The following is a 23,538-nucleotide window of genomic DNA, read 5'->3' on the forward strand; positions in this document are numbered from 1 at the left end:
ATGCTTTAGGCCGCTTATTAATTGAAAATCCTCCTTTATTAGTTAGAATTTTCATCACCAGTGATTACAGACCTTCACAGACCTCTGGTAAAGAGAATTCCTTCATCAGACATTTCTGCAGTGTTTCTGTCTCATGTGACCCCAGTGAAGGAGACCAGAGCTCTGCAGGTCACACCAGGGAACCATTGCAATGGTGAATGCACCTCAAAGAAGGCAACTTCCATAGGGATCACAGTTCTTCAGCTCCTCCCTGGAGCTTGCAGTTCCTTATCATCTGCCTTGGTTTTATCAGGCAGATTTTATCAGATACAGGGATGAGGCCATACCTAATTTTGTTTTAACACGGGATCTGTCTTGTGAATTTCTTTTGTTTTTCTCTTGTAAAAAATGAAATGCCTTTTTAAAATTGAGTGGTGATAAATTAGTGTTAAAAAAGCAATTAGATATGATATTTCTAATTTTAAAAGACATTTTGAAGGCCTTGGCTGATCTCACACTCCTATTTTGCTGTACTGAATCAGAACAAACAACTGTTGGGTTTCACCAATGAGTTAGTATTGGTGCTTCTTATACCTCAGATAATTGGTTCTTCTGAGTGAATCCATTTGCAAAATTAATTGAAAATCATTGTCATTCTAAATATGACAGTGTTTGGGGTTTGTTGGTAGGTTTTTGGGGTTTTTTGGTGTTTTGTTTGTTTGTTTATTTGTTTGTTTTTTCAGTTTTTGAGGTGGAGAAAATAAGACGAATGCTACCAGAGGTGCAAAAGCTGAGTGTTTTGCTTTTTGATACTGAAGGTAATATGAGTATTTTGGGCACAGTATAGTAACTTTTAAGATATGTATCCATTAAAAGATTCTACAACAGAGGAATTGAGCTTTAGAGGACATTACCATAGAGCTAAGCAGGGTGTGCTGCAAAGACCATTAATAGAAAGCCACTCCCTCAATCTGCTTAAACTTTGGTGAGGATAATGCGGCTTACTCTAACTGATTTTTGATAAAACAGTTAAAGACAAACAGATGCTTGCTATGCCTGAGTTGAGAAGTGCACCCTATTGATAAGGTTCTTCTGCTTCTTCAGAAATATTTGTCCCGGGGAAGAAAATTTATCTCATCACAGCTAACACGCAGGTCAAATGCCTTAATGTATTTTGATATTTAAGTTTATAGAAAAGAATATAGCAAGGGTTAGAGCATTGTAATCAGCCTAACCAATGAATGAAACCTCCCAGCTGGTATGAGATTTCATTCATTCTTCATTTGCTTCTCTTCTGTTGGCCTTTTCAGTGCTTGTAACACAATGTCATGATGATTTTATATGATAAAGAAACCCCTTCACTCAGGATTGTGGATTGCATATCAGTCCCTTCTGCATCTTCAAAAACGGCTTTCTTAGCAAATGCTCTTACTGCAATACCACATTGCTGCAAAATGATATTCTATTTATCCACTGAAATTTCACTTAAAGATTTTATTCTGCACTTTGGAAGACACAACCAACAATGCAGAATTTTGAATGTCTGCCTCTGTGTTGTGCAGATGCAGAGCAGTTTTTATGCTCTTTTGTTTTACTGAATTCACATGAATTTGTGTTTGCAGCTCTGCATGTGAATAAGTTATGTATATCTGTGCTACGTGTTTCTGGCAAGTGCAAGATAAGCATTGGATAAATTAGTATTTGCATTATTTTTTCCTGAAAACAAACTGTATGATTTGGAGAGTTTTAAGCTATAAGTTTCGTTTAAAAGTAATATTTTCTTCTTTTTTATTTCCCTTGGAATACAGTCAAAACAGGTTTTGTAGTGCTTTTTATCAAAGTATCATCCTTTAGAAACTGCAGGTGTCATAGTAAATTAAATCCTTTTATATAGAAGTTTATGATCTTGTACAAAAGGTCCTTTATGGCAAATTATCCATTATTGGCAGTTTTTGTAAACCACCTGTACTTTGTATTAAGTATGTAATGGTGGAATTTAATCTAAGATTTCTGCAGAATATAAGAATATCTATTTTCTGACAATATCTGCTCTAATAATGGAATGTATGTCTTCCTAATAATACAGTGTATTTGAAAAACAATTATATGATGTTCTCTTATGTCTGAATGGATAATAAATATAACTGACATACAGAATAATAATTTGTATTTAGTTAGGTGTGTATTCCTTACTAAATCGTTCTCTTGTAGGCATGCCTAAAATCACCTGTGCTATTAAGTCCATTGTGGAGATCATCTTAGTTTCTTTTTTAGGTTGTTAATTTAAAAATATGTCATTCATTTGGTTATGTTAGGTACAAAGATTTTTTATTTCAGCAGATTTGAGAAGTGAATTGATTTTGAAATTCCCTTTTTACATGTGATAACTTTGCAAAAATTTTGTTATTTCACCCACAGTTATCTATCTGCTATTTTTGTTTACAAGAAGTTCTGCCATGAAAACAAAAATTTAATAGAACTGGAGGACTGTTTCTGTGATACAACATGCTTAAGTTAGAAGCTGGGGGTTGCAGTTTTGTCTTCACATGTAAAGGGATATAGTTCTGGTTTTATGTAAGTTTGAGACTGCAGCTTTTGTCTAACAAAACTTTAAATCGGATTTTATTTGTACCAGCTGGTTGCATATTTGCAAAATTGAGCCAAATGAAATATTTTTAAAATGTCAGCCAATTTTGAAAATTTATGATGTCAGGATGCTCCATCCTTAAATTTCAGTATCCAGGAAGGGAATAAATCTGGCATTATGCAACTTTGTAGTTCTCCAGTTCTAGCGCTGAAAATTATTTGTATGGGATTAAGAGAGAAAAAAAATTTGTGGTCTTTTCTGTTCCATTTGGTTTCAGTGGCAAATTTCTAGATTAAAATAAAATAATATTGGCAAAATGATAACCCTTGAAGTGTAAAAAATATGCATGTTATTTTAATCTGAAATTTTGTTGGGTTTTTCATTTGTTTGTATTTTTAAAATTTTCTCCTCCTTTCTCCTACAAAGTCTAGCCCAGATCTTCCACTAGGTTGGGTTTAATCAATGACTGGAAGTGCTTAGCTCATTCTGCTGGCTATGGAGTCAGTCTCAGTTTGTAAACTACTTGCCTGATTTTTGGAAGAGGTGATCCTACGTGCGCAATTGCTTTAACAAATACAGTATTTCCCCCCCTACTTTCACAGTTTTTGGGAGACAGCTGCTGTCCACATTTGGAAGTGTTGTGCAGAGCTGGAACTATTGTGTTGCCACTGTCCTGAGTTAAGAGTTCATTTATGGGGACAAATAAGTTTGTGCCCCCATAATGATTTGAATTATTTTATGAGGTAATACTTTTCTTTATCTTCGTTTGGTTTTATTTTTTTAAATAAAACCTAAAGTTGTATCTATCTAGACTACAAAATGTTTAACATGATTATTGTGATAAGACTATGTGTGTGTGCATGAAGTTGTTAGAATGGAAGTCTTCAATATGCAAGTACGCTTGCTACCAGTAAATTTTGTTTTATTTCATCCTGTCATGCTGGGAGTGAGTGTTGAAAGACGAATGGGCAAGTGTTGCTCAGCCAGAGGGGAGAAGCACGTCATCCAGCCCCCAGAATAGCATCGCCAGTAAATACGGTCATGCTGTTCCTCCCCGAGATAGACCCAGATCACATTCGTAGCACCCACCGGCTCTGCTGCTTACCAGACGTTCAGGCCTTTGATGAAACATTTACAAATGCAGCTGCAGTTCAGAGGGATCTTCTGCCAGCACTGAAGTAGCTGACTTCAAGAAAGCGGGAGGAAATGGGATCACAAGCCATGGAGTTCAAACAAAATGCAGTTTAGGGGGAATACAAATTTAATCCTAGTATTAAAATACTGCTCCAAGATAGGAACCCTTACTTGTTAGACTCCTGTTTCATGTCAGCTTATGTTTTCCAGTGACTTAAAACTGCTAAAGCATGAAGCTTTTGTAGAGGAGGAAAAGCGAACTGGAAAATAGTTCCTTGTTCAACTGTCTTGGGTCACACTCAATGTCAAAACTGGAATTAAAATATGTTGTAAAGTGAAATCAGAGAGAAGCTGAGATTAAAAAATTTTTTCCAGTTTCAGTTCTCACTTTGTGCAATATATTGAAATGAAGTAAGATAGATCTGAAGGTCTCTGGCAGTGGCTGATCTAGCATGTTAGAGGGGAAATTTTAATTATTCAAGGCCAGGAATTAAACCTTGTTAATTTCGTCATCTTGAAAAGACAGATTATTCCCCGAGCCAAAAGAATATTCTTACTTCCTTGTCCCAAAGCTCTGTTCATATTGACTCAAGTTAATAGAATTTCTGTGCTTTTATGTTTGTATTTTGCTCCGAGGACTGTAACATACAGGTCAACTTCTGCCCTTGTGTTCTGCCCAAGGGACTTGACAGGACACTACAGGAATTAAGCCAAGGCACCACGTCTTCCTCCACCCCCCCACCAGTTTGCACATCTCTGTAAAATTTGAAAAGCTCGTTTCAGCTTCTGCAGCTTCTCTCCTCTGGCTTTGCCCCCGCACCAGTGCATTAGCTCGGGTGTTAGTGCAGAGGGTTTGTTATTTCAGACACATACCATCGCCTGCTGCCCTCACTTCTCCCCTGAGCTCGCACAGGGCACAGAGACAACTTCATACTTTCATTTGTATCAGTTACACACACGGGATTTAAATTCATCCCTCTCTCTGTATAGTACACTTTTTTCCCCCCCTCTCTCCAGATAACTCAGTAAATGATAAATAGCAAGTATCCTGCCTTCAGCTGGCACTGAGATCCTACCTCTATTTTTCTTAAGAAAATCTCATTGGGATTTCTTTAAATGTGATAGGGTAAGTGTGTTTTCAGAGCAATAGCTCTGGTATTTGTTCTCTATTTGTGAGTGACGTTATGCAGTTGAGAAAAAATCATGGCAGCATGTTTCAATCAGTGCCAAGAGAACATAGACAGTGATTCAATGCCCAGATCTATTGCTGCCCAAAACTGTATCTTGTCCTATTTTTACTTTCACAAATGAGGTTCTTGCTTATTGAGAGGAGTTAGGTGAATGCTATGTTTGCATGCTATTTGATAGTGAATTTAATCAGCTATTTTATAGTCTGCAGTTCTTTTATCTCAAGCATATGTATTAATTATTTTTCAAAATTCAATAAATATACAGTAAATTGATGTATCATAGCTGACCACTACAATTTCCTTGTTGTTTCTGCTGTACTATAATTTGAAAAGGCAACACAAATACTGATGGATAAATGAGGTGATTCAGATTGGGGAAAAAAGTCTTCACAAGAGAAACTATTCCACCCACACTCATGACTCCTACTCTGCCATGAGCACGTGTGAGCTGGGTTGTCCAGACAGCAACCATGATTTTCCTGTGGTGGTGTGGAGCCCTTGGTGGCCCAGGACAGAACAGCCTCCATCCCTGCTGCTGTGCTGGTGCAGGGTGCTCTTTGACTTAAGACCTAAGTTTTTCAAAGCATATATTTTTTTTTTTTTTATTACTGTCTAACATGGATGTCTGACTATCTCATCAAGTGAGATTTCAAGGAGTCTAATTGAAATATTTTGCCTGTTACTGTTTAAGTTTTAGTCCAGCTTGCACAAACATTTTGAGCAAACAGCAAGAACAAAGGCTGAAGAAACAAGAATGTCATTATTTAAATAAGAGCTATATTTCTATGTTGTCCCAGTGATTAACATTGTTAAAAGAAATGGATCTTCCTTAGTGGCCCCTATTTTTTTACTTGTCAATAACAAGTACATGATTATGCTTTAAAGCATCTTAAAGCTATTTTTATGAGCAGTTTGCTGGAAAAAGATTAAATGTTTAAACTTATTTACAAATTAACTTATCAAAGTGTTCATGTTTCCAATAGAAAGGGTAACAAGATTTTTAGAAATTTTTGAAAATTATTAAACTTTGAGTTGGTTTCAGGGGTGGAAAGAATCTGGTTTCTATAATTTTTCATGAAAGATTTTTAAAACTGTCAAAGAAAATACCACATAAGACTTCAAAGGACATTTTACAAAATTGTATTTAACTCCTTAGATTTTCTTAAGGCTTTCTGTGTTTGGGTGTCATCCAGTTACCGGATATTTATATTTTGCAGTATAATTGTCATAGAATTTGAACTGGCCTAAGTGCTGGTACAGGACCCACTGAAGTCAGTAAAATCAGCCCTCTAACTTTGGTGGACTTTGTTTCAGCATCTGTCCCATCTATTTTACAAGGTCAAAGTTGTGCACTCAGGTTTTGGCCACAGGCAATAGCTGGAAGATACTATTTCTTACATTCATTCTTTGTGTGTGGTAATATGTGAATTTTAATGGGCAGCCAAAAGCCAGTGTGCCAGACACTGTTGTGCAAACAAAATGTCATCACTTTTAGATTAAAACCAGTATAAAAATCAACACCTGGGTGCTATGCACAGAGGTACAAAGTGTTCACTGTTGTGGGTTACTCATCTAAGTTAATATGAGGGAAGGTGAAGCAGGTGAAGTGATGATACAGAATTGTTCCTAAAAGCTTGGTAATGATCCAGGTTTGTGAGCCAGCATATTACACATGTGCACAGAGACAACAAACATGGGGAAGTATTAAAAAAGTTTAAAATATTTTGAATTTGGCTGATATGCTAGATTTTATAGTAAAGATGCTGTTTACATAAAAGCTTGAGGAGGGATAGACTTGATAAAGCTTTAATGTATTAACCTAGATTTAAAGGTTTACAGCTAAGAAACTGCACTTTTTTCACCTTATGGAAATATATTAAATCTCTTTCTGTGTGTGCATTAAAAGCCTAATATTTCAGAAAAATTAATTCCAATCATCAAAACTGTTGAGATTTATATATCATTAGAACAACTAATATTTTTGCTACATCAAAATTACTAATTGCTATTTTGAAATAGACCTACTATAAAACTTCTTAGAATTTTATATAAAAATTAATTATTAAGCAGTATTTCTGAAGTATTTACATATGAAACTCCTGCATGGAACAGTAATACTGTAGTATCTAGGGAAAATTTGGCAAAATTTTGTGGTGAAACCCCTGAATGAAACCTAGTATGATATGTTAATTAACTTTGAAAGTGACTAAATAAATTCTAGTATAAGTTGATTTTGTTGGATGTAAAATGGTAACTAACTAATTAGATTTCCTGAGAACATGAATCAGCTATCTAGAATTGCCATCACTCCATGGTTTTATATGCAGTTAAATTAGGGCACAGATAGTCTCAGCTGTGGCTATCAAGACATAATGCTGCTCTCACTCTTTCCATATAGTTGCATATCTAATTTTTCAGTCATGTTAAAGAAAGTTCTGGTGAGCTCTTGTGTCAGTATTAAGTCTCAGCTGTGTACCTGAGTTCCATGCTATGCTGTTTTGACTCGTATCATCACCAGTAAAGCAGCATCTGCCCGTGGAAATGAGTCAATAACCATTGATGACAGAAGGTCCAGATCAGAACCTGTCTTAGTTTCCCAACGAGTATTAACTCCTGCAACACTGTCAATTAGGCCAGTTCTGTGGTTGGAACTGAACCAATGCATCTGTTAATGATTCATATAGAATCCAGCTAATTTTCAGCTATAGTGGCACTGGCTGCATAGAAAAAAAAAAGGGGTTTTTTTGACTCTGTAGTCTAATAAATTTGAGTTTCAATATGCACAATGAATTGATCTGATAAGGGAAAAAAAAAGTGTTTTTTTAACTTGAATCAATTACTTTAATGAGACATCTGACCTATGTGTTTCTTGTTAATAACATGGAGTGAAAGATGAAGTAAAGAAGAAAACTGATTACCAGAATACTGATTTCCAGATCTTTGACCCAATTTATTTAAAAACGTTTTTCATTTTTAGCATTAGCTGTAAATTTTATTTTATTTCCGTGATGGAAAAATATGTGCATTAAAAAAAACTTGTAGAGGGGCATGCATGTATACACATATTTTTGTAAACGTGTATAGGGAGCTAAAAAAGGCCCAAGAGAGGCCATGTAGAGAAACAGGGCAAGAACATCAGTGTGGTAGGAAAAATGATTTATCACACAGAGCTGGGTGTCTGCTTGAAGCCACAAGATGCCAAGATGCCAATCAGATTTGCATTTGTGCTGTTTGTGTATTCATGGCACTTAAACATGCCTTTAAGGAGGCTTTTATTTTGGTTGTGTAAAGCCCTGTGTAACAAGGAACAATGTATTCCAGGACGTGGTGAGCTTTTTCATAACCTGGCCCTTTTGCTTGCTTTTCTGTGAGTATGAGAAGGTAGAGGGGCAAACACAGATGGATGGATAGGTGCTCATCCCGAAGAGAAGGGAATCGTCTCTTTTTCTTCACCTCTGGAAGAAGGAAGGTCCTCTGCACCGTATTTTGGAAAAGGGAGGCCTCGTGTGGCCAGCATGGGAACAGCCCTGCAGGGATCCCAGCCGCAGACACTCCCGCCTGCAGCTGGACCAGCAATACAAGCGTGGACACCGGGGTGGTATTCATCAGAGAATCATGGAATGGCCTAGGGTGGAAGGGAGCTTAAAGATCATCCACTTCCAACACCCCTGCCCTGAATGGGCCGGGGCACCTTCCACTAGACCAGGTTGCTCTGAGCCACTTTCAATCTGGCCTTAAACATGTTTTGGGATGGGGAGTCTACACCTCCTCTGGGTGATCTGTTCCAGTTCCTCACCACCCTCACAATAAAGAATCTCTTCCTAATATCTAAGCTAAACCTACTCTCTTTCATTCTGAAACCATTCCCCCTTGTCCTGTCACTACCTGCTCTTGTAAAAAGTCTATCTTTCCTGTAGGCTCCCTTCAGGTACTGAAGGCCCCAATTTGGTAACCTGCAAGCCTTCTTTTTTCCGGGGTGAACGATCCCAATCCTAGCTTTTCCTCGTAGGAGAGGTGCTCCATCCCCCTAATCATCTGGTCCTCTGGACATGCTCCAATAAGTCAATATCTTTCCTGTATTTCAGAGCAATATGGATGACCAGGTTAGGAAGAAGAAACAACTGTATATGACTGCAGCTGCTCAGTCTGAAGAAGGAAATACTGTTCTCACTGGTCCTTCTTTCTTTATTGTGTTATAAGGTAGATACATATCCTTGCCTTTTTAGCCATCTAAATGAGGCAACAAAATATAACTCAAACACAGAAGTCCATGTGTGATTTTAAATTATTTACCTGTACCAAGAGAAACGGAGTAGTGGTCTATGTGGTAATTGATGAAATGACAACATTTTTATTTAAAGGCAAAATTAAGGAAAAAAAGCTAAACAGAAACCCGAAAGAGCACCTAATTCATGCAAATTTAAAAAAACCAGTTCCTAGTTCTTTCCCTTGAGTTACTGTACGATCTAGCTGTGAGGACCACCTGTGCATCAGCCTAGACAGGGACCTATGAGAATAGTCTTGTATTGGTGGTTACAGGTTAAAGCCCTTGTGCATGAGCGAATATTCCAGCACTCTTACCGTAGACATGTATCTTAAAGAGAAGTAAATCCAGCCATAATGCCACCAACTGCATTCTTGTTGTCAGTTCTAAGCACATTCTCCAACTTTTTGAAGAATAACAGTTAAATTCCCCCAAATGCGGGATTTACCATCACTATACACTGATTGCCATCAGCTGAGATTTGTGAGAAGCCTGTCATCATGCATGGCCTCCTGAAGAGATTATTTTGGCTTGTGGCTGTGGCAGGGACTGGTGTCTGAGGAAGGCATGGGGCTGCCTTTGTGCCCACTCCCATGACAAGTACAGGGCTGGAAGCTGGCTTTTTGTTTCTTTCCTTTTTATTTATAAGATTTGTCCGCTTCCTTGTCTCAGTAACTTAAATCCATTCCCTTGCTTGACATTAGTCAAAATTTCCTTTAAATGTTCTTGAGATACAGCTCTCAACATTCTAGGTTCAGGTCTTTAGGAGGCTGATCATGGGGTTCATCTGTTATACAGAAATGACACATGGGACTGAGTTATCAGGCTTACCTGAAGTAGTTGCCTTTGCTGGGAATGGAGCAGCCAGAATGAAGAGAACAATACTCTGGACTCTGTAATCTCACTGTATTTTTTTACTTTGATAAAATCTGCCTGCTGTTTCTGATAGTGTTTCATGTACTATCAGCAATTGCATCATCTAAACTATCTCCAGTGTAAGATACAGAGGAGGCATTTCCTGTTGATTGTTCATTATCAAATGCCATTGTTCATTATCAAATGCTTTTCAGAAAGGACCTTGCTTAACACAGGAAAAATGAAAAAAAGCCCTGCAAAACTCTTAGATTTTCTAATTTTGTCTAGGAAAAAATAAGAAATTTAAGAAAATTAAGAAGCTTTATCTTTTGAGATTGAAAGAACACAAATGGAGGCAAAAGAAGTTATTTGAAAGCTTTGTTCCTTCTTGCCATGACTATTTTGCAATAGAGGATCTATGCCCACAGGGTCCAATTCAGGATGACTTAAAGTAATTTTTTTTTTTTGGCCCAAGCTCGTGTTGCTGATGTCCCTGAAATTCATAGTGGAAGCACCGGTTAAAAAACAAAACCAAAAACGAAATAAATATAAAAAGCTAAATCCTGCCATGTGACCTTCCCTAGTTGCGCATCCATCTTCCTGCGCTTCCCTAGGGGATGCTGCAGACGGCTTTGCAGGCGGCTTCCCCTTCGGAAGGGCAGTCCTCCGAGCAGTGAGGGTGGGGGGAACACGGGGGTGTCCCCCGCGTCCCCCGGGCATCCCCTTCGGGTAATTTCCGAGAGCGGGTCGGCTCCGCGCTGCCTCCTGCCCCGCCCGGCGCCGCGGGCCGAGCAGGCCCAGCCGGGCCGGGCCGGGCCGAGCCGAGCCGAGCCGGGCATGGCGCCGCTGGTGCTGTACCACTGGACACAGTCCTTCTCCTCGCAGAAGGTGAGGGGTGGGTGGGGGCGCGGGGCCACGGATCGCCCCTCCCGCCATGCCCACTGCCCCTGCGCGCCCGCGGCGGCACCGGGGCGGCAGGGATGGAGGGATGAGGGAGGGAGGGATGGGGGATGGAGAGATGGGGGATGGAGACATGGGGGATGGGGGATGGAGAGATGGGGGATGTAGAGATGGGGGATGGAGGGATGGAGAGATGGGGGGATGAGAGATAGGGAATGAGGGATGCGGGATAGAGGGATGAAGGATGTAGTGATGGGGAATGGAGGGGAGCGGCTGTGGGTGCGCCGAGGCGGGGCCGGGAGAGCGGCCAGGCGGGGATGCTGCCCGGGGGGGGATGATGCCCGGGTGTGGATGCTGTCCGAGCGGGGATGCCGCCCGGGTGACCCTGGCGGTGCCGTTCCAGGTACGGCTGGCAATAGCCGAGAAGGCGCTGAAGTGCGAGGAGCACGATGTGAACCTGCCGCTGAGCGAGCACAACGAGCCGTGGTTCATGCGCTTGAGCTCCTCTGGAGAAGTACCCGTCCTGATCCATGGGGAAAACATCATTTGTGAGGCAACGCAGATCATTGATTACCTTGAAGCGACGTTTGTAGATGGTAATCCCACAGGCATTTCAGTATGTGGTTCTTCCCCTCACCCCGTAGCGATGCTGGGGCAGCTCTGTGTCACTGCAGAGCTCTTCATTCAGGGCAGAAAATGTTTACAGTCTCACAAGTAAACGGGATCTCCTAGCAGTTAGCAGTTTGGGTTGAAAACATGTTCCTCTAAAGTGAACTGAAGGGTTCCAGCACCTTCATGAGTAAACCTTTATAAGCAAAAGCTACCACTGTCCTCCTCAGCCCTGGAGGGATGGAGAGACCAGGAATGGCAGCAGCACTGTGCTGCACTAACCCTGGTGTGAGGCTGCCATGAAAAATAACACACTGAACAGGGCTGCATGACTGCCTTTGTCGAGCAGGTCCATCCAGATTCCCTGTGAGATAGGAAGAAACATGCTTAATTTCAGAATAATTTTCTGTCGAACAATGAAAGTAGAATGAGCAAATTATTTTTGGAGCCAAAATGGAATGAAGAAGTAAAAGAGCAGGAAGAGAAGACTTGGAAGTGATCATGTGCATGGTTTTGAAGTTCTTTGTGCCTGTACTGTTAAAAAAATAACAAAAACAAACAAAACACCAACAAAAAACGAAAAAAAAAAAAAACTAAAACAAGAAAAAATCTCAAAACAAACAAAAAAAACCTGCCTCAATTTTTGAAGAAAATGCAGAGCTGTATTTTGAATTGGTGTGAAGATGGAAGCATTTTGTATTTCAGGGATTTAGTGCTGCAATTGCTGAGGCATGAAGAAAACTTCGTTGTTGAGTGAACAAAATTTGTGCTTTTAGTCAAAAACGGAGCCAGGGCCCAGAGGCCCAGGTAAATTGAGGGTAGGGTAAAACTCATTGATGTGTAGGAATACTTCCAGTCATGCTTTGTGTAGGATTCCTGTGCTGTAATTTTTACATCACTGCAGGAGCAGAAATGTTTCAGCCATAACAATTTCCTGGAAATCTCAGCTGTGCCCAACTTTGAGAACATTATAGAGTTGTATATCATGGTCATCCATTCCTAGATGTATGCAACAGAACTGAGTGTGGTTTTCTGATTTGAAAGCCTCTTAAATATGCATTTATGTGGGTTGCTGCATAGGAATTGGAATTATAAAATATTTTAAAATGAGCTACAAATATACATTTCTGTGAACTGCAATCGCACTGTTGAGTTACACTGGGGAGCAAGTGAAGCTTTCTTACCTGTGGCTGTGTCACCTGTCCCAGCTGGACATAACTGAATGAACTTTGGTCAATTAGATGATTCGTCTTTTCTTAACTTTATTTTTAACTTTGTTCTGCAGAGGAAGTACCAAGATTAATGCCAGAAGAGGGAAGCATGTATTATCCAAGGGTGCAACACTACAGAGAGCTTTTAGACTCCTTGCCTATGGATGCCTACACACATGGCTGCATCCTGCACCCTGAGTTAACAGTGGACTCCATGATTCCAGCCTATGCTACCAGCAGAATCCGTAGTATGTACAGGTGTAGCTCTGAATGTCTGTAACTTAGTAGGTTGCTGCATTACATTCATCTTCTTTCTTAAATCCACCTTAAACGCAAAATACTGAACACAGTTTATGAATTTTAGCTGCAGTCCTTGATGATGAGTGCATTTTATTGATGGTGTATTCTGTTGTGATTTGAAAATGGGAATGAGGAAGTGTTATTTTTGAGGTGTCTGTGGAGATAACTTTTGCACCATGGCAACCTTTTAATTGATGCCTTTATGTTTCCTACTATGTATTACAAAAGTACTAAGTAGTTCTAAGACAAGAATCAACTCCTGACAGCGTGGCTGCATGATGATTCTCTGTTTGCAATTACATTCTGAGATCTCTGCTTTTTTGTCAACGTCAGTGGTTTTTTTGTATGGTATTTTAGAATGCTCTGTAGAACAAACATATTGCAGAGTCTTTGAAATGCAATACAACTAAACTTTTAGTAAGTCCATGGTATCATAAAAGGTGATATTGTGTTTGAGAAGCGTCTTTCTAACAAAATGTCTTATCCTCCTCCTTAAAATTTTTGGTAAGTCAGTTCTCTTACTAGCCACACTGCTATGTTGTAGAAGTGAAAGCAAGCAGTTAATTTTCTGTATAGCTGCATGTTTGATGTTACTGAAGTAACATAGAATCATAGGATCATAAAATCATAGAATCACAGAATGGCCTAGGTTGGAAGGGACCTTAAAGATCATCCAGTTTCAATTTCCCTGCTGTAGGCAGGGACACCTTCTACTAGACCAGGCTGTTCCAGGCCCCATCCAACCTGGCCTTGGACACTTCCAGGGATAGGGAATCCATAGCTTCTCTGGGAAGTCTGTTCCTGTGCTCACCACCCTCACAGGAAAGAATTTCTTCTTCATATCTAATCTAAATCTACCTCCTTCTGTTTAAAGCCACTTCCCCTTGTCCAAGAACATGAATTATTCTCTTGCATCAGTACATTGTCTGGTTTGCTGGTTTTGTTTTTGTTGGGTTGTTTTTTTTTTTTTTTTTTTTCCCCAAGTGTGGATGCTAACTGTTCATTGAACAATTGTGCTTTACTCATAGGCATTGTGGATAGTTTTTCTGTTTTCACATGGTAATAATCAGTGCTTTTATTACAGTTCACTTTACAACATTGTCTTCTGCTTTTTTTGCTGTATGTATTCTTCTGCTCTAGCTTCTAGTTGGTATAAATTGTTCTCAGTTTGCACTGAGAACATGTTCATACTGGTAGAGCTGACATTATTGCTCATCTAAATTTGGATGTTTTCTTATCTTTTTATGCTTAAAGCATAGCCTACATTTTTTTATTTGAAGCATTTTTTGAAAAGCCTGTGGATGTTTCTTAACATTTCCTTTGCATGTTCAAACTCCTCCTGGATATTTTCGTTTTCAGCTTGAAACACTTTTTTTCAGACTGCTACATATAATAAGGCATGAGCAAGTTGTGTATTATGTTTATTCATACCAAATCCAATTAAGTAATTAATTGCATATGTAAGATTTTAGTTATATGACTACATCCTTCAATTTCTTCATACACTATATTGAGGGATGGCTTTCACAGTCATGTTGAAATGAATATATAAAAAAGTGAGTTTGGTATTTTCTAGAAGGAATTTTTATCAGTTTAATTTACCAGACTTCATTGTAACTAAACTTCATTATCAAGTACAATTGAGACGTGATTCATGCTCTATGATTATTTTGTTCTCAATTTATGATTAGAAATACTTATTTTTAGACGATTTAGAAATCACTGTCTTTTGGTATTCTAGGTTTATAAGTATGGCATTTTCAAGCAAAGCCTCATTTTAAGGAACAGACTACACACTTGCAGTAGAAATCAGTAAAATTAACTTAAACTTTTCACATCATTACTTCTTTAAATCATGTAATGAATGTTTTTCTAGGAGATGCACACAGTTCTTAAAGAACATTTCCAAAATGATCACAGACTTTGGCATCACATTTTAGTTAGATGAAAACACCTTGGCTCTATATTCAGTGACATATAGGCTCTTGTTGTAAAATTATGCATATGACCTACAGTGACAAAAAATCTCAGTGTGGGCCTACCAGCACTTTCACATTGCAAACTGATGAGCTGAAGGTGTGGTGGTTCAATTTCAAAAGCATTTAAGTTTTCCAAAATGTGAAGTATTTAAATCCTAATGTGGTGCAGATGCTGTACTGAAGCATCACTTCTAATTTCTTTGATATGATATTTTACACAGGCGATTGATCAGTTCCTGTGGATTGCATTATGAATGTGGATATATTTAATATTTGTCTTTTTTTTAAATTCTTTTTTTAATCAGGCCAAATAAGTAACACAGAATCAGAATTGAAGAAACTTGCAGAAGAAAATCCAGATCTTCAAGATGCCTATATAGCAAAACAGAAGCGCCTTAAGGTAAGAAACCCCTTTACACGGGCCTTTTTATTATGAGCTTGTTAATGTTAGAGTTTTCTGGTCACAATATAAACATTTGTTTCACCTGTTATTACCAGTAATGTCATGCAGTGGCTTAACCCTTCAGGGCATGAAACAGTCTGTCCTCAGATCAGCTACACACTTCAGGTGTTTGCTGAAGTACTGGACTGGTCCCACTGACTTCAAAGGTAAGTACATATCATTGCTGGTGTGGGGCTGTTGAGCACCCTGCAGGAGTAGGCAAACCTCACTATCTGGCATCTCTAAAGTTTTCTTCTGCCTTCTGAATTGTCACCAGTATCCATGTAGCATCCAGCTGACTACGTAGAGAAAATAATCACATTTTATGAATAAACACTGCAGTATCCTAAGTATAAGCTTCTCTGATAAAAGTATAAACTCTGTGCAATGATTAAAACACTAACCTGTATGTCTATTTAGTCTAAACTGCTGGATCATGATAATATAAAATACCTAAAGAAAATACTGGATGAACTGGAAAAGGTTTTGGATCAGGTTGAGACTGAATTGCAGCGGCGAAATGAGGAAACACCAGGTAAGGAATTTTTCTTGCTAAATCCTGTTGATATTTCTCTTTGAGGATACTGAATAAACTTGTTGACAGCACAATTATAAAACAATTTTTAATGTGTCAGATTTGATACTTTTAGTATACATTGATCTATATATCACAGACTGTTTTAAATACTAGCTTACTTTACTGTTCCAGTCAGTGAGTTCTCACTGTCTCATGAGAGTGCTTGATCACATTTTCAGTAAAATGAGCTGCAAAATAATTAGCTGCACAATTTTTTAGTACTTTTATCAACAAAATCAGAAAAAAATAAACTACAGAATGTTGATTTTATAGTTGTAGGCTTCAGTTCACTATAATGAGCACAACCTTGATGTTTAACACAGGTTTATTATAATCTTGTGCAGATACTCTGCTGATATTTGTGGTATATACAGAATAAGTAATCTGAATAATTGCTCTAATCATTAGGCAACCCCCTTCCCTCACTCTCTTGGAAAGCAGTCCTGTTTACCTGCCTCTCCCCAAAGGAAAATAAAAATTTTCACAGAATCACAGAATCATCAATGTTGAAAGAGACTTTCAAGATGATCTAGTCCAACTGTCAACCCAGCACCATCATAACCATGCCTAAACCATATCCTGCTGTGTGCTGCTCTGGGCAACTTATTCCAATGCCTGACCATTTTTTCAGTGAAAAACATTTCTAATATCTAATCTGAACCTCGTCTGGTGCAACTTCAGGCCATTTCCTCTTATCCTGTTAGAAAGGACTGCTCCAAATACTGAGCCCTGGGGAACCCCACTAGTGCCCAGCCACCAGCTGGATATAAGTCTGCTCACCAGCATTCCCTGGGCCTGGACATCCAGACAGTTTTTCACTCAGTGAAGAATGTGTACCCACCCAAGCCCATTCACCCAGGAGAGTGCTCTGGGAGACAGGTCACAAGCTTTACAGATGTCTAGATAATATCCACAGCCTTCCCCTCATCCAGTAAGCGAGTCACTGGTCATGGAAAGAGGTCAGGTTGGCCAAACAAGACCTGCCTTTGTAAACTCATGCTGGCTGGACCTGTTCCCCTGGTTGTCCTGCACATGCCATGTAGTGACTCTCAGGACAATCTGCTCCATGATGTTTCCTGGTACCAAGGCCAGGATGGCAGGTCTGTAGTTTCCTGGATCCTCCTTCTGACCCTTCTTGTAGATGGGTATTATATTTGCTAATTTCCAGGCAACAGAGACTTCTGTGGTTAACCAGGATTGCTGGTAAATGATTGAAATAATTGGCAAGTTTTTGGCAGCTCCTGTCTTCCTCTTGGGCACATCCCATCTTGACCATAGAGTTGTGGATGTCTAACTGGCATGAGAGGTCACTAACCATTTTCTCCTGGGCTGTAGGGGCTTCACTCAGCTCCCCATCACCAACTTCCAGCTTTGGGAGCTGGATATTCTGAGGACCAAGGGTTTTGGTGTTAAAGACTGAGGCAAAGAAGGCATTAAGTACTTCATCCTTTTCCTCATCCCCCACTATGTTTCCCTCTTCATCCAGCAAGGGATCAAGACTCCTTAGCCCTCCTTTTGCTGCCAGTGTATTTACTGAAACTGTTTTTTGTTGTCTTTAACTGCAGTGTCCAATTTAAGTTCCAGTTTGGCTTTTTTTCTAATTTTCTCCTGCATAACCTCATGACATCCTTGTAGTAACCCTTCTTCTTCCAGAGGTGAGACACACTCCTTTTAACCCTGAGTTCCAGCCTAACTTCCCTGTTTAACCAGGCTGGTCTTTTTCCCTGACATCTTACAGGGACAACCTGTTCCTGTACCTTTAAGAATTCCTCCTTAAATATTGCCCATCCTTCCTGTACTGCTTTGCCTTTCAGGACTTACTCTCAAGGAACTCTGTCAATCAATCTCCTAAGCAGTCCAAATTGTGCCTGGCAGGAGGTGCCTGTCCAAGGTGACAGTTTTGCCAGTGCCTCTCCTTACTTCACCCAGAACTGAAAACTCCATCATTTCATGGTGGCTGTGCCCAAGATGGCCACTGACCACCACATCGCCCATGAGTCCTTCTCCAGTTGAGAGTAAGTTTTCTTCCACACACTCCAGGAAACCCCTAGACTGCTTCCTCTCCACTGTGTTGTATTTTCAGCAGGCATGTGGCAGGCTGAAATCCCCCACAAGTGCAAAGGCTGGAAATTGAGATACTTCTACCACCCTCCTGTAGAATCATCTGCCTCTTCATGGTGGCTAGCAGGTCTGTAACTCATTCCTGCAGGGACATCTGAATGCTGACCTTCCCCTGATCTATACCTACAGGCACTTAACCATGTCAGCATCCTAAATTCTGTTCAAATGGGATTAGCCTTCTGCTTACTCACAGCGTGGTTCAACTCTTAGTGGTGCTAATAGGAGTCCTTCCCCTGACTTCACTGGGAACTGCATGAAGCATCAGTCAATATCAACTGCATCTGCTCAAATCAATGACTTTTTGCTTTTAGCTCTATAAATAGCTGTTGTAATAATTACTGGTTACTATCACAAATGTAGGTTTGAACCAGCAGTTGAAAATCTAGATTACATTTTCTGCTGACTCAACAGTGGAAGAGTCACAGAAAACATTTTAAGTCATAAAAGATGGAAGGATTTTTTTCAGAAAACTATGTCTGCCACCATTTCAAGCAACCCCTTTCCTTTCTCTGCTAAGTAGCCTTTCCAAGGAGTCAACTGATACAGTATTGATGAGTTTATGAAAACTGGTGGGATCACAGGATTTTGTAAAACATGGTGCTATTGCCTCTTGGAATTTTGTCTGAGGTATTCCCATTTTGGAGGTTTGTGATCTGTACTTCCCCAGGTCCTGGTCAAACTCAGAGCTCCTGTTTCTCTTGCATCTGCTTGAATCCCTCAACTACTACTGCTGCCACTGCAGGCATCTTTCTTTCATGAAGGATAGATTCTTTGGTCTTTTCCATCATCTTATTTAATGCACTAGATGAATTCCCAGGTGTCCTTTCAGCAACCTAGGATATATTGCTTTTCTACAGAGGCATTTCTTCCAGACCTGCATAACCAGTCAAAATGGACTGGTACCAGCTTTGTGCCAAGCTGTTGCTTTTCTTTGGTAGAAAATGTCTTGGAAAGGAGATTGCAAAATTTCTCTGTTACCAGAGAGATGCTGCTGAGTGTTCGTGCCAGCATATTTGCATTCCTGCTGTGTGGGACGAACTGCAAAACTTACAAATGAGATAGGAACATCATCGTCCTCCCTATTTAAGATCTAGGCTAGAACAGAGTACTTATTCTGGCAGCTATGATAGCTGTGGTGGCTATCAAGTTTCATATCCTGGTTTTCAAAAGCTCTTGGTATAGTCAGTACATGTCAGCCCTTTCAGGTGGTGGTGGTGGTTCAGATCACTGACAGTGAAGTGTGAGGCTGCCTGGCAGTGCCTGCTCTGAGCCATCCCAGGAAGATTCTCCTGTTTCCTTTGGAGAGGCTATCTGGGGTCTCCATCTGTGCTCCTGGCTAGTGGTGAGCAGTATGAATATTTGTCACTTCTCAAACACCTCAGTGTAAAGCCCCCATGATTTGGGATCTAAGAGAAACAAAGAGGGACAGGTAAAAAAATTCTGTCATCTCACTGGGCTGATATGTTTCGTGCAAGTCAGTCATCTGATCCATTTCTTTTTGACTTGAAAGCCTCCAGCAAATTAGCTCAAGTTAGTTCTTGAGTGAATGCCATAAAGCTGAGTGACACAGGAAAGATGATAAATTCTTCAGACAAGTGGTAGCTTTTCAGTAAAAGCTAAACTGCCTTTCTCCTTTCCAATCCTGTTTAATTTAATCCAGATTTGAGAAATGTAGTTGAGGAAAATAAGTGTTTACTGTGGGTTTTAATTTATGAACCTGGAATGTGGATCTTTTTTTCCTTAAGAAATGTAGGCCAGGCTGCTGAGGCTAAGACTTTACAATATTGTGCAAAGAGTGGACAGGGATTAGTAAAATGTTCATTGATTAAAGTCATATTTTAGCTAGTGTTGTTGCTCTTTATTAGACGGTGCTTTGGAGAAGCACTAAACTAAATGTGCTTATATTCCATTCGTTCCTAATGCTTTATGCTTTATCTCTGCTTAGAAGATGGAAATCAGCCTTGGCTCTGTGGTGATTTCTTCAGTCTGGCAGACGTGTCACTTGCTGTCACATTACATCGCCTGAAGTTTCTGGGATTAGCAAGAAGAAACTGGGGAAATGGAAAGCGGCCCAACTTGGAAGCTTATTATGAGCGCGTTGTGAAGAGAAAAGCGTTTTACAAAGTTTTGGGACACGTCAACAATATATTAATCTCTGCTGTCCTGCCAACAGCGTTCCGTGTGGCCAAGAAAAGGGCTCCCAGGGTTCTTGGCACCACCCTGCTGGTCAGCATGCTGGCAGGGCTGGGTTATCTTGCTTTCCTGTTTCTTCGGAAGAGATTTGCCAATGCGGTGCTATCGATTAGAACCAGGCAAAATTATTTTTAGACCTTGTCTGTCCCTGGTGGTGGGTGGAGGGCATCTCGACCCCTCAGGAAAATATCTTTAATAAAATATAAACGTAGAAGAATGATTATATCTGTGAATTAGAACATTATCATAGAGTAATCATCTCTGGCTGCTGTATAATTGGGTTGGCAATGCTGAGATATTTTTCAAAAATATATTATTGGGGGTTGATGACAAAGAAAAGAAGAGACTTTCTTTTCAGCCAAGGGCCTATAATTGTGACAGTGCTTTATTAAAGTGGTTATTATCTTCTTTACCCAGTAGCTGACCTAATTAAAATGCTTTTATTTAATAGATATGCAGCAATGTGACAGCTTTTCACTGTAGATGAAATGCATTATTGTGCAGAAACCAACATTGTTAAAATACTGAAAATAGCTCTTACTTTAAATGCTCAGAGTAAGATTTAATTGGAACATTGTGCCTGTTGTGTGCAGGAGAAAGTTTCTCTGTACTGATTATTCTGTTAATTTGCAGTTGGACCCTTAGGAATGTGTTAAAAAGTAATCTTGTGGAGCCACTTAAATCACTGGATGTTCATCAGCAGTACAGGAAAGACCTGAAATAGGTAAGAACATCAGTGATTTTTGTACCACACAAGTAAAATGCTCCAGAGGCATCACTGGAAAACAGACACTAGAATTTTCCTGAAATACAAATGGGAGTGAAACACCTGACACTTGCCATTTGAAAGCCTTTTGGGCTCAGCTGCAAACTCTGGCAGAATCAAATCAAACTATCTTGGTGCACATTTGCTGCTTTCATTGGGATGGCTTGATACAGTTGCCTCCATATGAGTGTCCTGTGTACCCTTTCCTGTTTCACCCTGAGCACTGACTATTTTTTGCACATTTCTTGGCAGCATTAGCAATTGCACGTCTCTATCAAATGCTTGCCCACAAGTGCCACAGCCGACTAGAAAACACATGCAGAGCAATGCCTTTTTGTATAAGTAAAAATAGTTCACTATTTATCAGTCTGGTTAGATAGCCTAGATTGAAGGTAAGGCTGTAATTTAGCAATCTGTTTACTTATGGGTAGGGGTCGTGTTGATGGTAAGTGAAAAATACTGTAAGTTTGGAGACGATTCATACTGCTGATTTTTGCAAAACTGCACTCTTGTAGCATGGAGGAAAGGTGTAGAAAAACATTTTGGTTACTTCCTAATACTCAACACGTGCTATGAGTTTTATTAGTTTTAACTGAACTCCCATTTCAATAAGAAATGTACATTTACCTGAAAATAGACTTTTAATCATTTTGCAGGAAAAAAAGGGTTTGGGAAGGGCTGAAAATTCTCATGACAGTTTAGTAAGACTTTTGTACGGTTGATGAATGTTTGAAAGCCTCAGAATTTTGTTTACAAGTTGTACATAGCTGCAACAAACAAAGCATAGCTTTAAGTGTTTGCCTACCATCTAACAGGTCTAAGTGCATTTTAAGTCCAATCCTGGTGGCTGTGGTCTCTCTGCACAATTGCATTTTGGTGTCAAGAAGATCATCTCAAGCTGTCTGGAGAGAACTGAGGCAGTTTCTGTCTGTGCTGTCTCACCATCTGACATCTAATATCAATATGAATAAAATTATTGGGTACTCCTGCTTATTATTTAATATTGTGCTAATTGTCTAGCAAAAGTAAACCTAGATCTTATGACTCCTTTTCAGTAATAAGAAACATCTTACCTAGGAAACAATGTGCTTTTTTATTTGTCAAAAAGACGGTTTTATATAATTCTATTTCATGATCTAGTGGTTCTCAAGAACTTGCTGAATTAAATGTGTTCTATTTAGAAAAGCTTTGTTATCTTTAGAGTGAGTTTAATCCAACAGTACTTTTAATGTACTGGCAGCTTTAACGGAGTTTGTGTGTTTCAGTTCATCTGCATTTACTTGTAGCTATCAAATTCCACTAAGTTAATAAACACAGACTAAAACCTGTAACTTAATGCTTCTCTGGCATGTATTTCTGTCAGACCACCTGTAAATGTAATTTGATCAAGCCACAGTAAAATTAAATATATATGACTCAGCCTTCTTTAGAGTGAAGTGACCAGCAGATGTCAGTGGTCCTCCAGGACTCTGCTCTGGCATGCCTCTGAGGCAGGAAAACACTACTTTTTACAGAGGAAAAAGTTTGTGATCTCAAGATAAGAGGGTTGTAAGCACCCTCATCACACCAGCAGTCTCTCCAGAGCTCTGGAAACAACTTCATGCTCCTACCATAGGTTTGTTTTCTGACACCTGCCACTTATGCTTGTGTAGTTTCTATACTGGGTAAATGAGAGGCCAAAGTTGAAATAATATTTCACATGAAAATGAATGTTGCTGAACAGCAATTAAACTTGACATCTGCAGGAATGAGTGTGGATAAAACTTTTACTGCGGAAAAGTTTGGATCCCTGATTTGATTCGTTTGTTGGTTCACCTCTTTGGTATCCTACTTATTTTCACTGCCCTGAAGTACTCTGTACATTGATTTCTTGTACAGGTGGCAGCAAAAGGCTTATCCATGATTAAATTCCTCAAAATAGGATGAGATTTAGAAGCACATATGCTGCATTTGGCTCTTTGTGCAGGATAGCTTTTGTGCTTGTAAAGTTTCTTTTCAGCCTGGCTTATTTTCTCTCTGGTAGCTCTGTACACTATTTCCATTGGTTACAGAAGCAATCTTCTAGTTTCCATTTACTATTTGCTTTCATATCATGCATCAGAAATATTTCATATCTTTATGTGGGACCTGCACAATAAATGTAAATTCTAAGACCACTTTCAAGTCTGGTTTATATCTTCTGTGTTAGTAAAACAAAGCACATTTAAGGATTACACAGTATTGCTGCAAGGCCCCTGATGCTATTCAAGGGGAGAAGCCTTTTAAACCAGTTTAAAGGTTGCCTTGCATGTATGTGGAGACAGCAGTAACAATGATGTTTTCTTAGGTCGTCTGTCTGAGACGTATATGTATGAGGTCCAACAGAAGCTATTTGATAAAGTGAAAAAAAAAAGTAAAAAGAATAAGGAGGGCAGGAGGGGAAGCAGGGTTT

General features: G+C 39.5%; 1 protein-coding gene across 1 annotated transcript; it reads left to right on the top strand.

The window, feature by feature from the left end:
• Positions 1-10,600: 10,600 nt before the first annotated feature.
• On the top strand, positions 10,601-23,263 carry GDAP1 (ganglioside induced differentiation associated protein 1). Its single transcript, XM_088176348.1, has 6 exons — positions 10,601-10,897; positions 11,313-11,505; positions 12,804-12,977; positions 15,314-15,408; positions 15,871-15,985; positions 20,094-23,263. The coding sequence occupies exons 1-6, from the start codon at positions 10,847-10,849 to the stop codon at positions 20,474-20,476; spliced, it is 1,011 nt and encodes a 336-aa protein (XP_088032474.1). The 5' UTR covers positions 10,601-10,846; the 3' UTR covers positions 20,477-23,263.
• The last annotated feature ends 275 nt before the right edge of the window (positions 23,264-23,538 follow it).

This window comes from Sturnus vulgaris, chromosome 1, assembly GCF_052056855.1.
Source record: "Sturnus vulgaris isolate bStuVul1 chromosome 1, bStuVul1.hap1, whole genome shotgun sequence".
NCBI lineage: Eukaryota > Metazoa > Chordata > Aves > Passeriformes > Sturnidae > Sturnus > Sturnus vulgaris.

Excerpts from the sequence above, each read along its gene's own strand:
- GDAP1 (XM_088176348.1), top strand. The coding sequence starts at position 10,847 with ATGGCGCCGCTGGTGCTGTACCACTGGACACAGTCCTTCTCCTCGCAG. Across the intron at positions 11,506-12,803 it reads TGAAGCGACGTTTGTAGATG|AGGAAGTACCAAGATTAATG; the intron begins GTAATCCCACAG and ends TTTGTTCTGCAG. Across the intron at positions 12,978-15,313 it reads TGCTACCAGCAGAATCCGTA|GCCAAATAAGTAACACAGAA; the intron begins GTATGTACAGGT and ends TTTTTTAATCAG.